This window comes from Bactrocera latifrons, unplaced genomic scaffold, assembly GCF_001853355.1.
Source record: "Bactrocera latifrons isolate USDA-ARS-PBARC rearing strain unplaced genomic scaffold, ASM185335v1 scaffold_97, whole genome shotgun sequence".
In the NCBI taxonomy this organism is placed as follows: domain Eukaryota; kingdom Metazoa; phylum Arthropoda; class Insecta; order Diptera; family Tephritidae; genus Bactrocera; species Bactrocera latifrons.
The window spans coordinates 874,762-889,715 of NW_017537678.1; the positions used below are offsets into that span (position 1 = coordinate 874,762).

At 39.2% G+C, this 14,954-nt stretch overlaps 3 protein-coding genes across 3 annotated transcripts; 2 read left to right on the forward strand and 1 right to left on the reverse strand.

Annotated features, from left to right (window-relative positions):
* The first annotated feature begins 256 nt into the window (after positions 1-256).
* Positions 257-3,475, forward strand: LOC108977898. Its single transcript, XM_018947866.1, has 5 exons — positions 257-470; positions 647-1,445; positions 2,204-2,792; positions 2,853-3,124; positions 3,187-3,475. Exons 1-5 carry the CDS (start codon positions 257-259, stop codon positions 3,473-3,475), a joined length of 2,163 nt encoding a protein of 720 aa, XP_018803411.1.
* A 6,555-nt stretch (positions 3,476-10,030) lies between these two features.
* LOC108977919 lies at positions 10,031-11,189 on the forward strand. The gene is made up of 2 exons (XM_018947907.1): positions 10,031-10,656; positions 10,712-11,189. The coding sequence occupies exons 1-2, from the start codon at positions 10,198-10,200 to the stop codon at positions 11,087-11,089; spliced, it is 837 nt and encodes a 278-aa protein (XP_018803452.1). The 5' UTR covers positions 10,031-10,197; the 3' UTR covers positions 11,090-11,189.
* On the reverse strand, positions 11,111-14,426 carry LOC108977918 (pre-mRNA-processing factor 6). Its single transcript, XM_018947906.1, has 5 exons — positions 14,202-14,426; positions 13,808-14,125; positions 12,544-13,744; positions 11,521-12,474; positions 11,111-11,453 (listed from the first exon to the last, which is right to left on the reverse strand). Exons 1-5 carry the CDS (start codon positions 14,297-14,299, stop codon positions 11,229-11,231), a joined length of 2,796 nt encoding a protein of 931 aa, XP_018803451.1. The 5' UTR covers positions 14,300-14,426; the 3' UTR covers positions 11,111-11,228.
* Between the last annotated feature and the right edge of the window lie 528 nt (positions 14,427-14,954).

A 14,954-nucleotide genomic window follows, 5' to 3' on the forward strand; every position in this document is an offset into this window, starting at 1 on the left:
CAATACATCTATTTTTTCATTATTTTATAATTGGACTAATAAGTCCGCAATTGCGCTTCGAAATACGAATAAAGATATTAACTACCCCACTTTATAGCAAAAACTCTCCTCCATGAGGATGAGTAAACGGACAGTGCTATAAAAGATATCGAACGCTCAGCTTGGCGGCAATTTACGGCACAACCGTAGCATGCAGCAGAACACGGTTTTGAGAAAGGAGGAAAAATAAAAGGCTTAAGCAAAAAAATTACAAGCTATGACTCTACACTTCATTCTACTAATTTGCCACATATTTCTGGTGGCCAATTCAAGCGGCGCTGGGCCAAGCGGCTTCGCAGGTGCCGAACAACTAGGCAACTCAACACCGAAAGAGCCAACTAGGGGAGGTTACGATGCGCAAATTTTCATGGAATATTTTCGTTGGCATGGTGTCCACAACATAATGTTGATTGTCTGTCCGCAGGATGTAGGTAAGGAAGTAATATGATGCAATAATGGAGCGGAAGGTAAAATGGAGGGGTGCGGTAATCCTCCCATAAACCAATAGTAGAAGCTATAAATTCGGCAGCAAAAAATATAAAATTAAATGACCAATATTTTCAACAACATAAACCAACTGCGCCTTTTAATTCTCCTCTCATCGCAGGCACCAGCGAAAAGCATCATAAATTGAAATCGCTACTGCGCCAATTTATCGCCCATGGCTTTTCCACACGCGTATTCAATGGCCAAGACTACGATAATGACAACGAAAGCCATCGCAGTGCGGTGCAAGCGCAAGCCGAAGCCGAGCCATTCAACACGACACACACCTCAACGGCTGATTCAACAAGCGCCGCACCTGCATTGAGCCGTGCCACGTTCGGTCCACCGCGCACATTCCGTAGCGATAACAACACGCGTCGCCCATTGCGTCTGCAGCTGCCAGCACTCACCTATAAATCAGGTATACTGCTGTTGGAATTCGCCAGCGCCTGTTCACTGAATGCGCTACGCTGGGCCGCTGCAGCCGAACACAACTATTTCACCACAAATCGCTTTTGGTTGCTTTTCACCGATGAGCCGACGCATATTTCACTGCTCGACGATGAGGACATATTTCTGCCGCCGGATGGCGAGGTGCGTGTCATGTTGTGGCAGCCGGGCGTGCAATTTTTCACATTGGTGGATGTGTATAAGGTAGCCGCAGACAAGCCTTTACGACGCACCTTGGTGGGTGGTCGGGAATTGCGGGACGCAGAGGATATGTTGCAAGCGCTAGGTAAATTCGGTTCGGCTATTTCTTATCGTCAAAATTTGGAAGGTATCACTTTCAAGACGGGACTTGTGATCGCCTTTCCTGATTTGTTTACGAATATCGAGGATTTGTCGCTACGGCATATCGACACTATTTCAAAAGTAAATAATAGGCTGACCCTTGAGTTGGCGAACAAATTAAATTTACGGTAAGTTCTTACAATTCTTCCAATCAATAGTTGAGGTATAAGTTATACTGGAGACGATTGAGTTTTTCACAACAAATTTTCACTCAAAATTGTTACAAAAATCGAATCCATTCCGTGGTAAACTGGGAGGTTAGGTTGAATTAGTGCTGCGGAAACCCCACCGGGGGCCCACATGCAGACTCTTAAATTATATCATTTGTTGCTGGTTAGTTGGCTGGTTGAGGAAGGGAGGCGAGCGAGCTTGTAGGCCGTAGGCAGCGGTTACCAAGTACAATTTATCCAGGAACACAATGGATGTAGTAAATACATTTCTTCCTCCCAGTTGCCCATTATTTTTTAAGTTTGAACTTTGAAAACCGTGCAAATATGCCGTCTCAACCAGCTTAAGGCTGATCATTCAGAAAGATACTGTTCTGACATCTCATCTTCCTACACGCAAGTTCTAAATTCCATCGAATCCACTTTACCACTCAACATTTCTAATACCTTTTCTTGAATTCTTATCCCTTATAGTCTACCATAGTTCCACTTCAACCCGCTATTCATATGAAATGTGCCTATTTAAAAAATAGTTACTTCGTAGCAGTGGATTTATGACAATTCTTCTTCCCTTCACTTACTATAAATAGCTATGTACGTAGCGTAAAGACTGTGTACACTCTTTAAGGCCTGCCGCCGTGTATTGAAAATACTTTGCAAGATGTCCTACTATTTGAAAAAAACAAAATGTATGTTTCTATTATTTTATTTTCTGAAAGCTTCAACACGCATCAAGTGGACAACTATGGCTGGCATAAACCAAATGGCTCGTTCGATGGACTAATGGGACGCTTTCAACGTTACGAACTGGACTTCGCACAAATGGCCATTTTCATGCGCCTCGATCGCATCGCCATAGTGGATTTTGTTGCTGAAACATATCGGATACGCGCTGGCATAATGTTTCGCCAACCACCACTGTCGGCCGTGGCCAACATCTTTGCCATGCCCTTTGCCAGTGATGTCTGGATTGCCATACTACTGCTTATGATCTTCACTATATGTATATTCATAGTGGAGTTAGTATATTCGCCACATTTGCACGAGATGGATATATTGGATTGTGTGGTCTTCGTTTGGGGTGCGATGTGTCAGCAGGGTTTCTACGCTAACCTACTCAATCGCTCCGCTCGCGTCATCATTTTCACGACATTTGTATCGACACTTTTCTTGTATACGTCATTTTCGGCGAATATAGTGGCGTTGCTGCAGAGTCCTTCGGAGGCCATACAAACTTTGAGTGATTTAACGCAGTCCCCATTAGAGGTTGGTGTACAAGATACACAATACAATAAAATATACTTCAATGTAAGTGAAAGCGATTTAGGTGTTAAAATGTTTTTTTAACTAATGGTTATGCGGTTTTAGGAGTCCACCGATCCCGTTACCAATCATTTATATCATAAGAAGATTGCACCGAAAGGTGAAAATATTTTCATGCGCCCCGCAATAGGCATGAAGAAGATGCGGACGGGCCTCTTCGCTTACCAAGTGGAATTGCAAGCCGGATATCAGATCATAAGCAACACCTTTAGTGAGCCAGAAAAATGTGGACTCAAAGAGCTGGAGCCATTTCAGCTGCCGATGATTGCAGTTCCAACTCGAAAGAATTTCCCATACAAGGAACTCTTTCGTAGGCAGTGAGTGCATCACTTTTAGTTCACATATCATATATGTCTTCTTCTTCTTAAATTGCATGTAGGTTGCGTTGGCAACGTGAAGTGGGCTTGATGAACCGTGAAGAGCTGAAATGGTTTCCGCAGAAACCGAAATGTGAGGGTGGCATGGGTGGTTTTGTTTCGATCGGCATCACTGAATGTCGCTACGCTTTGGGCATTTTCGGTTTCGGATTACTACTGAGTGCTTTTAGCTTCATTCTAGAATTGATCGTTAATTATGTGTGGAATTTAGCGAAGAAAATACATCGAAATAGGAAACAACGGAAGGAAAGCAACACTGCTGATGAGTACCGTGGTAATTTTGTGCATTAGGTCAGTCGTAATTTATTATACTATTGCACAAGTTTTGGCACATGCGAAGAAGATTAAGTGTATTTATTGGAAAAGTACAAATCTTACGATGTTAAATAAATTCGTTTTCCCTGTTTTAATTAGTAGGGGTATTCTATACTTACACATCTATTTTTTATATCTGAAGAAATAAGATATAATTCATACTCCTATAATTTTTATACTCTGGCAAAATAAATGATATCCCGACTCTAGCTGAATTCCGAGTGACTGTCTGTCTGTCCGTCCGTCCGTGGAAACTGACACACGAGTTCCTTGGCAACAAAGAGACGACTTGTTCGTAAATGAACTCAGTGGTCTCACTGTCATGCCCACAGATGGCCATTAAACGAAAAGTTATAAAGTGTCATAACTAAGCTCTAAGTTAATGATTAAATACCCCTACTGAAATTGTAAATATCACCATTCTCCATATAACCGTCTGTTAAAAATAAGTCGATATGTCAATAAATAAAGGGTGATCCACTTTATCCGGCCCACTAACCACACAAAATCGTTTTTTCGGAATAAAATAGCTGTTCTTGAATCCCCTCAGGTTGCTCTTCGTCCCAAATGCGGCAATTTTGCATGTTTACATACCTATTGAGCCAGAAATTGGCATCATCGCTGAGCAAAATTTGGCTCGAAAGCATTTGATCTCCTCGGAACTTTTCAAGAGCCCATAAGCGAAGCGATGTCGCTGGGGAAGGTCGACAGTTCTTCCACAAGCTGTGTTTTCACGCGTTCAATTTTAGATCTCGACGTAAAATGCGCCAAGTCTGAGTTTTTGCGAACATGGCCGAATCGATTCTTCACTGCATACTGGATGTGGTCTATTCGGTCGAATATTATCCAATAATGAGAGTGAGAAGCACGCGAAACTCATTATTTACAGAAACTGAATTTTCGTAAAATGGTTGTGCAGGCCTAAGTCTTTCCACGATAAAATGCCAAACAATGCTGAACAAAAGTAACATAACAGCTTGCCATGCAGAGATAGTAAATTTAACATCTGAGATAGTACAAGAGGACTTTATATACAGTAGCAGAGGTCAAACTAAGAAACCTTTAAATATTTAGGTGAAAGCCCATAACTAATGACCTATTTGATCAATATCGACCGAATATGGTAGAAATATATACATATATAGTTGTAAAATATATATAATATGAGCGAAATCGGATTTTTTTTTTTTTCAATTTTCAATTTTTTCGGACAATTTTAAATTCGATCTGAGTGCGCTTAAATTATCTCAATGGAAATAAGTAATTCCAAATTATTTCTGCGCCAGCTTTGTGGTATTTTAATTAAATTAAACCCATACCATTTAAGGATGGTTTTAGCGTAATTTCATTGAAGCCATAAAAAATACAGTGATAAAACTTAGTTGGTACATGACTTTCAATATAAGTTAATAAGATACCAATTTGATTGCTATCTATTCACGATTTAGTCAAACAATGAAGTTGAACCCTTTTGCTACATTTTTTACTATTACCAACACCTTAAGGCATTTGGCCGGCTTTGATCGCCTCAAGTTGCAAGGGTATGAAATGTTTGGTTGCACCTGAACATAACCCTTCCTTTATTATTATAAACTGAAATTGCGGGGTTTTGCCCGGGAAAAAATAGGATTGATTTTCTTACGCCGCGACTGTACTTCGGAGCGTGCGCGCACCGACTGGATTCGGTAGAGGGCCAAGCTAACGAAAATGATATGATATGATCAACCAGGCTTAACCAACGCTGCAACGACGCATAAGTACTATTACTTTCCGGACAAACTCTGTGAGTAGTAACGACATAAATACTCGTATGTAGATTATTCTTTGTTTATATTTAGAACTTGACTCTTAAATTACCGTAATATCAAAGCGTCACTAAGCGCCTAAAAAAGTATAACATCCTCAAATCGAAGTACCCATATGACAGATTCACTTCATCAAGAGAATTGACAACACCACTTTCGTACTTGGTGCAAAAAATATCTATTGTGATCTATGGCTTCAGTATCCGACAACCCAATTATTTATAATGGGCCACGCTCATAATTTATATACATACATATTTTGATTGTTGCAAATTTCCGGGGAAACCCTTTTGGAGTCAATTGAAGACATTAAACGTGAATAACTACGCGAATGGGGGCAAGGGAAATTACTTTGAGATAAAATTACTATCTTTTTCTCACAGTAGTATCCTGTTCAGGATATAAATATATATATGTGCGTATATAAATATTATTTATATATATTAGGGTACATTTGATGGCAAAAAAAATTGTGACCGTGGGATTCCACACAATTTGTCAATCCTTAAAAAAAAACAAAAAGGCTTCTGTCAAATCCCCGAAATAAACGTTAACTAAATACGATGGCAGTGCTTCGAAACGTGTCTATAGCATCGTGAGAGATAATTTACGCGTATAGCTCTGAAAGTAAACAGCAGTCGATTGTATGTTTTAAGATGAGCCGAAGCACAGAACAACGCAGAACAGTATTCTGAGTGCTAAGCATCCATCAGGGTCTAGTAGTACTTTTGAGTCAAGACTTTTTTCATGTTAAAATTAATTAAAGATTTAAAATAAACGAAAGCAAATCTTACAAAATTATTGATAGTTTCATATACTGTGGATACAAATATATATCAATCTAATATCTAGGGCAACAAACGCAATGTAGACCAGTGCTATTCCCCTTACCTCTTAATGTTTTAGAAGCCATTTTATGAAGATCTCAGTAATTTACTTTCAAGTTGCGCAGGTGGATTCAATCAGAACAATAATACTTAGGCTGTTCACGATAAGGTGGTTGTCGGGTTATGTGGTTATGTGATTAAGTAAACAACAACAAAATGCGGTATGACAAAATAACCAACTTTGACCAACCCAGACCCTTGTTTACAGATTATGTGGTTGTTTGTTTATTTCCAGTGTTAGAAAGTCGTTGGAGTTTTACTAAATGGCAGCACAAAAAATAAATAAAACTAGGCGAATGGCATTTCCATTTATATTTTCTAATTGGAAATTCTGCTATTAACAGCTGTTTTTTGTTTACAATTGCATTGTGACACTGTTCAGGGCGCAAGATGTCTGCAAATTTTATACAAAGAATCTTTTAAACTCTTAAAATTCGGATTATTTAATAAGCACATACCTTCAATAAAGTCCATTTCCTGAATAGCAGAACTTATTTTAATTTCAATTATGTTGCTTTTTAAACTTTGTTTAGGCATTTCATTGAACTTAAAATGTAAACAATGAACAGCTGTTTGTGTAAAAATAAGCATATAACCATACAATATGGGATGTTCACGGATCATAGAGGTTACTTTTAATCTAATAACCACATAACCCGATAACCACCTTACCGTGAACAGCCTAACTAGTTTTGCTGGCATTAACCGTTAGTTAGATGCTGTTTCTTGCTAATTTTGGGTTGCTAAAAGCGAAAATGATAGTAAAAATTTTTTTATCTCATACGACTTTTTGTGTTGTAGCCATTTACTTAAATGACAACTCAAATACCCAACAGATCTCTTAGCAAATTTGACGCAACTTTTCCTTCAGATTTTTTAGTTTATCAGCCTATTTTACAAAAATTGTTTCATAATTTTGTTGAACTTTTCCATCTTTCCTTATCTTTCTGTAATTGCCGTATCAAATATTCCACCCTTCTTTTTTTCAAATCTTTCATATTAAGTTCTACAAATTTCACAAATTTTTTTATTATTCCTGAGTTTCACTGAGTTCATTCTGAGAAAATAATTTTGATGTAGGCACTTCACCCTCTTATTCACATTCATTGGTAGACTTTACTGATGTCTGGGTATTTGGCGACATTATTGTATCTGAGTAGTACCTGGATAGTAACTTTCAACTGAAACTGAGATTTTTATAGAGTAAAGCAGCACATTTCGTGGACTGTAATTTCAAAAACATATCTCCAGATTTGATTTTTAGATTCGAAATTTTTCGCATATTTTCGTTGCGGAGTTTGAGTGGATCAAAAGATGTTTATATGCTCGAAAAGAGTGCGCGGAATCCTAGTCATGACTGGGAAAATAAATTTTATTGCTAACAAGCCGTTTAATGATAAAAGAAAATATGTGTATTAATCATAAAAATAAGAGCAAATTCAAGACTTTCATGAAGCAATTTGGAAACTGAGGACTTGAAAATATAAAATTTTTTCAGCATATCAAGGGCAACAAATTGTATTTCTTGTGATTTATAGAGCTGTATAATCGAAAGTACAAATATGTTAGCAAATTCTCAACGCGTTGAACCGGTCGCTTACGACAGCTGCTAGCTACCATCTCTCGAATATTCCAGAGCCCCAAGAACCCTTTGATGATTATCGAATATTTTGAAAATTGTGTTTTCTATGAATATTTTTAAAACATTGTGCTTTAAGAAAATACAAAAAAGAAATATTCTTAAAAGTTCTGGCTACCCAAACCCCCCAAGTGACTTTTACTTGATTGATGCATCAACATATTTTTTTTACTTATGGCATGTACTATATCAATATTGTATTTAACCATTGTTAACCGATTTGCGATAGGCCTATAAAACTGTAGTCTATAGAAATCCTTCTCAAACCAATTATCTCTATCGTATTTATTTTCTCAATTCAAACCAATAAATATTTTCAAAAAGATTTTCAAAATATTTTCCAAAAATTTAAGTTTTCATGTTTTTTATATCATTCGATTTTTTACTTTAAAATTTTTATTAATTCGGTCGATTAATATTTCGTTGTTGTCTTATTTCATTTATAAAATTAATCAAGAAAAATTATTGCAAAAAGATTGTGGTCCAACCATATTGGCCGGGCTGGTAGTGGCATTTCACTCCGGTACGCTATCCCACTACTGCCTACCACGGGAACTCTTGGCTGCTGGTTTTCACCCCTGGCCCGGTTCATCCCTCCTTAGCCAACCTGAATRCCAAGGACTCCTCCATGGCACCCATATTGATGGCAAGCTTAGTGCGGACGTTCCGTCAACATGAACTGATCCACCACACAGGACTCCCGGCTTCAGACCATCCCACAACCCGACCTCACAGAAGCGTGATTACAGAAGATGCCAACCTTCCAGTCGAAAAACCAGTAGCGAAATAACCATCTTGTATTTTTGTTGTTTTTCTTCTACCTACGTTTATCTACCACACCTTACCCACTTAATATGCAGAGCTCGTGAGTATGAAGTAGCTTATCGCTGCCACCCAAGGCAGTTGTTATTGCGTGTGACTAAAGTCAAATAAATAAAACTATTTATACTATTTCCACATTTTAAGAAATAAAGTTTATAAATAAAAATAGTCTTATATCGCTTCGGGACTCGAGCTTAGGTAATTTTTATATGATGTGGCTAAAATTATTTTTAAAGTTTTCCGTAGATATTTGTTTTTATTAAAAAATAAATAAAATGTATAATAAAGTTATTAAAATATATTATTTTTGAAATCTAAAATTAAACATAACTGAACTGGGAATCGAACCACGAAACTTTGAGCCACTTAATTCAGTAGCATTAAACACAAATCTACGAAAATAAAAAGGTGTATTCAGGGTAAAAAACTAAAACGAACAACACTGCAGAGCTTCTTTGTTAGTAGAAGTTGACGGTAGATATCGCAAAACAATTTCGGAGCACCTTGCAACGTATTAAACCAGTAAAAATTCCTAAACATTTAATTTATTTCATTTATATATAGGACATATATTGAGAAAAGTGAATTGTTAGTGTAAAATGTAATATATAAAATATTAATCATCGCTTTGCGTGGAAGTACAATCGCTTTACAGAGCGCCACCTATCGTGTACTCTAGGCGCTTCAGACATTCATTCAGCATATGTAGCCAATAAAAGTGCCGTTATGATGACTGGAAGGTTGGCATCTTCTGTAATCACGCTTCTGTGAGGTCGGGTTGTGGGATGGTCTGARGCCGGGAGTCCTGTGTGGTGGATCAGTTCATGTTGACGGAACGTCCGCACTAAGCTTGCCATCAATATGGGTGCCATGGAGGAGTCCTTGGYATTCAGGTTGGCTAAGGAGGGATGAACCGGGCCAGGGGTGAAAACCAGCAGCCAAGAGTTCCCGTGGTAGGCAGTAGTGGGATAGCGTACCGGAGTGAAATGCCACTACCAGCCCGGCCAATACGGTTGGACCACAATCTTTTGCAAAATATTTTAAACACTGGTTTTTATTTAATTTCTTAGAACTAATTATTATTTATGTTATTTGGCTGTTGGCTTCTTAATTTTTACCCTAAAATCCGCCAACTAAGCTGTCACTAGGCTTATTTAAATACTTTTCGAAAATAGGGTTATCGATTGTAATACAAATATATTGTAAACATTGATACTGGAATAAGGCGAGTTTTATTAATTAATATTTTGCATCAATAAAAATAGTTTCATTTTTAAATTCGTACACTTTATTTAACAAATATTCTCTATACTTATGGTGTAATATTTCAAGTATTATAAATAAATAAAAATTTTAAATATTTAAAATTTGGGCAGTATTTTTATAATTGGCAACTCTGCTTAGCGGAGATGGCGGAACTTATTTGCCGGTAAAATACGACACTGCACCTCCAATATGGAAGGAAATACTACAGATGACATTGCAGATTTCGGCAGTTAGACGCGTTCTAAAACAGGAAGACGATTCTTCTTTGAGCGAATTGAAATGGATCCTCTGGATGTGGAACTGCGTAATCTGCACGGTGAAGTTTCGCCCGAAAGCGATATAAATAAATCATTCGACATAAATGGAAACACTGACGATATCGATAAAGCGTTAATACAGTACATAACCACGAATAGTAGGTTACTTTTTGTTGAGCGCGAGGAGACCTGGAACGAGTTCCATGCAACGAATTTATATAACACCGAAGAATTCAGTGAATATACCATAGAACAACTGTGTGATCATTTCCAACTAAAAGTTTTACCGAATATCAATACTTACGAATTGACGCCAATTCAAAAGCAAATGTTGAAATTATTGGATTTACATCCAGAATTCGAACGGACACCCACTGGGTATACACGCATGTCCGCCGATCGGCGGATTGGCTTTAATCGGTTGCCTAAAGAAGGCGACGATTTTTTATTGGTCAAACAACCGCATCAATTGCGCCAGCTGGTAAGTAGAACACCAACTTTTTAAAGTATATCCTATATTATATTTATTTGAATAGTTGAAAAAATTTCCCGCCACCGACACAGAATTTGATGCGAATAAAGAATTCGATTTAATGAAACCAGCAGATGAGCCAACTCACACCCTACTATTGCGTTGTCCCTATGAGCGTCAGGGTACCGGTTACGATTTCAAGTTTACGAAAGAAAATGCTGCACTACTGTCAGCTGCCCTGTCCAATGACTTCGAATTATCCGGCCGAACATTGCTGGAACCAAAAGAACTGCATAAGCGTTTGCGGGAGGCAAAGCGGAACTTCGAGCAACACGCACGTATGCCCGAAAACTGTGTAGAAGCAGCTAAATTAATCGAAAAAGTTAAAAAGCTTAAGACTTTGCGTGAAGCTGTAGTGGATGTAGTGGCCAATCGATTTTAATATAACAAACTCTTAATAAAATACTTCGGATTAAATAAACCGTTGAGAACTCGAATAAAATAAATTTATATTGTGAACGTTTAATGTATATTATAGTAGTTCTAGTTCTAGCATACTCTATATTGAAAAGGGAGAGCATTTACACCGGTATAGATAATTGTTTGACAACGCCATTCAGCACTTCTGGTGTCTTGAAGCACCAATTCTTAATATGTTTACTAACCCGGCACCAGGCCTCACCATGTTTCGGTTCTGCAGCTATGCAGCGCTCCAACACCTCTTTCTGTTGCTCTTCCGTGCCATGCAGTAGTTCAAACTTGTAGAAGTACGCCCAGGCATCACCAAGATCGGGATCGATTTTAACCTTAAAAAAGAGAACAAAAATGTACATATATATTGAAATTATTACCTAAAATGGTTATATAACTTACCGTGCGGTTAAACCAGTCACGGCACTTTGTAAATTTATGTTCCGACCAGAACAACTTTGAGACAGCCAATAGCACATGTGGATCGTGTTCGCATTTTTTGAGTGCATCGACCGACTTCGTCTTTCGCTGTGGCTTGGATTCCATGAAAATTGCCTCCGCCCACAATTCTCCCGCATTTGGACATTCCTGCAAAGCACGGGCCATCATTGTGCTTGCGATTTCATTGAGACCGGCACGAAGTTCAATACGTATTGCTTCTAACCACAGCGCTGCAGTCTTAGGGTTACGTAAGCGGCCACGTTCTAATATGGAACGTGCTTTGGTTAGCGTGCCCTTTCGTTCTTCTAGTGTAGCCGATAAAACCCAAAGTGGTATCGATGTGGGACATTTCTTAATGCCTTGATTGTAAGTCTCCGCAGCTTCATCCAAATGATTTTGTTGTTCTTCGATTTGTCCTTTCATCATCCATAGCTTCGGAAAGTCGGGGAATACCTTTACGGCTTCATCAAGTAAACGCAGAGCATCCTCCAAATTATCTAGAGCCCATTCCAAGCGGGCAGATTTCATCATAACACGCGGAGTCGGTGCTGATGACCGCGCCTTAGCCAAGAGACGTCGTGCACGTTCGTATTCCGCATTCTCCGACTCCAATTTGACAGCAGCCAACCAAATGTCTTCAGAATTCGGATTTGCTTGGAAAGCTAGAGACAATATGCCGCGTGCCGCTGGTACATCTCCAGCAAGCCACTTTGATTTGGCACCCATTAACCAAAGTACCTCCGACTTGGGACAGTGAGCCACGGCGCGCTGAAGCAAAGCCTCCAGCGATTCGCGGGTGCCATGATTCTTCTCGAAGTAAGCAGCGCGCAACCAAATACTCTTCTTTGAAGGAAACACTTGTAGCGCATGAGCGTAGACTGCGCGAGCACACTCGAAAGCATTTTCCTTCGCACACTGTTTATTAAGAGAGATAAGAAAAAAGGTTAAGCTCGCCAAGTTGTTTGTATAACTATTAATACTTACAAATTCAGCGTCGTCAATCCATGTTTGCTTACGATCCTCCTCCTCAACGCCTATACCAATAACAGCTTTTACGATGGCCTGGCAACAGTGCACAGCGCCAGACTTTTCCGACTCAATGGCTTCCTGGAACCAATGTTCGCGGTTGATCTCTACGCCATTAGCGGAAAGCGAAGCCAAGGAACGGTCGATGATTTTCTCAACCATGTGTACATTACCGTTAGCTTCCTCAAGTTTTGCGGCCGTAGTCCATATTTGTCGATCGGTCGGTATATTTTCACGTGCTTTGTTCAATACTTTACGGGCATTTTCGTAGGTTTCTAAACGTGCCAAGGCCAACCACAGCTCCACGCTGGTGTTGCAACATTCCACAGCACGTGACAAAAGAATACGCGCATCATCGGGGTTTTCCAACTCCACAGCGGCCTTCCAAAGACGTACCGAGTTGGGAATATGTTCAAGTGCTTTGCGAAAAACGCGCCTTTTTGCTTTTGTCTCCGTTTCCAAATCGGCAGCTTTAATCCAAATTCGCACAGAGGTGGGAATGTGTCGTGCAGCTTGTGCAATTACCGCTTTAGCGGTATCTGGAGGTTGCAAACGTGCTGCTTCTAACCATAAATCTTCTGATTGTGGATTAATTTCACAGCCACGCATAATCAGATTTCTGGCCATTTGCACTTTACCAGTGACTTCTTCCAAACGTGCCGAGGCTATCCAAGCGGGAGGATGATTGGGATTTGTTTCGCGCACGCTTTTCAGCAGTAAACGTGCTTTCTTGATGTCGTTTATGTCGCCACCGTATGTTGGTATCATACTCTGCAAGTCAGTAAGGTAACCCTTGGGGTCGACAACAGTTTGACCCGTCACAGAGTCCGATACTTGTGACAGCTTAACATTCATTAACGTATTACGTGCCTGACCGATCTTGCGTAAATCTAAATCACCCGTTGGAGTAAGCATACCAGGTGTGGCTACACCAGGTACCATCGATGCTAAGCCTGAGGAGGGATCGATTGTCGACTGTGCTTCACCACCGAGATTACGTGATAGCACACTATCCGGAAGTGGCGTAAACTTTTCCGCACGCGGATTGCGCTGTTTGCGATTACGACTATCACCCACTTCGGGTATTGTTGACCACTCTTCAGCGGTGACATTAGCTAAAGAACGTTTCAAATCCGAAAACTGTTGTTGAATTTTTGGCCTGAAAAAATAATTTACATTAAAAATATAAATTTCAATAAAAAAAAAAACGTTGTTTACATACCTTTCTTGACGATAACGCTCTAAATCTTCGCGCATACGTCGGTCTCTATATTCTTTACGCTTCTCGTCCATCCGTTTATCTATTGAGTCGTATATTTGATCGGCCTCTTCATCATCTTTGTCGTACGGATCTTTTGAGAACAACGAACCACTATAGCCGCTAAATTCATCGTAATTGGAATCGTTCAAGTCTTCATCTTCCTCCTCCTCTTCTTCTTTCTTTTTACGTTTTGCAGCCGGTGGTGCATGTCGATCATCTGAAACATCATTAGCATCGCGCGCAGGACCAATGTCAGAACGTGTGGTGAAACCAGTAGCACTTTGAAAATAGAGAGAGAGAGAGAGGAATTAAATTAAATTATTGTTAGGAATTGATTGTTTTCAAATCAGCTTACCCTCTGCCAACACCAGCGACATAGCCAAGCGGAGCCGGTACACCAAGAAAATGTTTCTTGTTGCGGTTCGCGATTACTGCTGCTGTTATATTCGACATTATTATAGTCTTTAACTCACAGTTTTGATTTAAATATTTTTATGTACACTGATATAAATTGCTTTAGAGGAAAACTAACAAACCGATTTTCTAATTATTTACGCTTTGTAAACGTTTGTTTAACACACATCTCTTTTGCGAACTGTCATCAACAGCTGATGTCTACCATTAAACTGCTGTACCATCTAACGGGAACAATACGCAACCGTAGGGCGCCCTCTAGGTGTGAGTTTCTATAGATAATAATACAGGAATGTTAGTACCTTTATTTTTATTTCAAAATGTTTTACAATTTGGTCAGAAGACAGATCTATCAGGTGATCCGGCCTTTTCTACACTTTCACAACCTCTAGTACATATTGAACTATCTCTTCATAATTAGATGCATCTGGACTCAGGATCGTACGACTCTGCAATTGTTTGAGGCTCCTGGGGAGCAGCATCCGTAGCGAATATCATGGGGAAAATAACTCGTCATATATTCACTTTATCTACTCCCTTCAATCTCGTTATTATCCTTTGCGTTTTTCACCAGATCAACTGATTTCTCTTCCTTTATCATATCTTTAATTAATAAACCTCGCTACATCCTCGAAATTACGCTTACGATCGTTCTGTTGATAAATCAAAGATATCAGTTATGACTCTGCGAGCT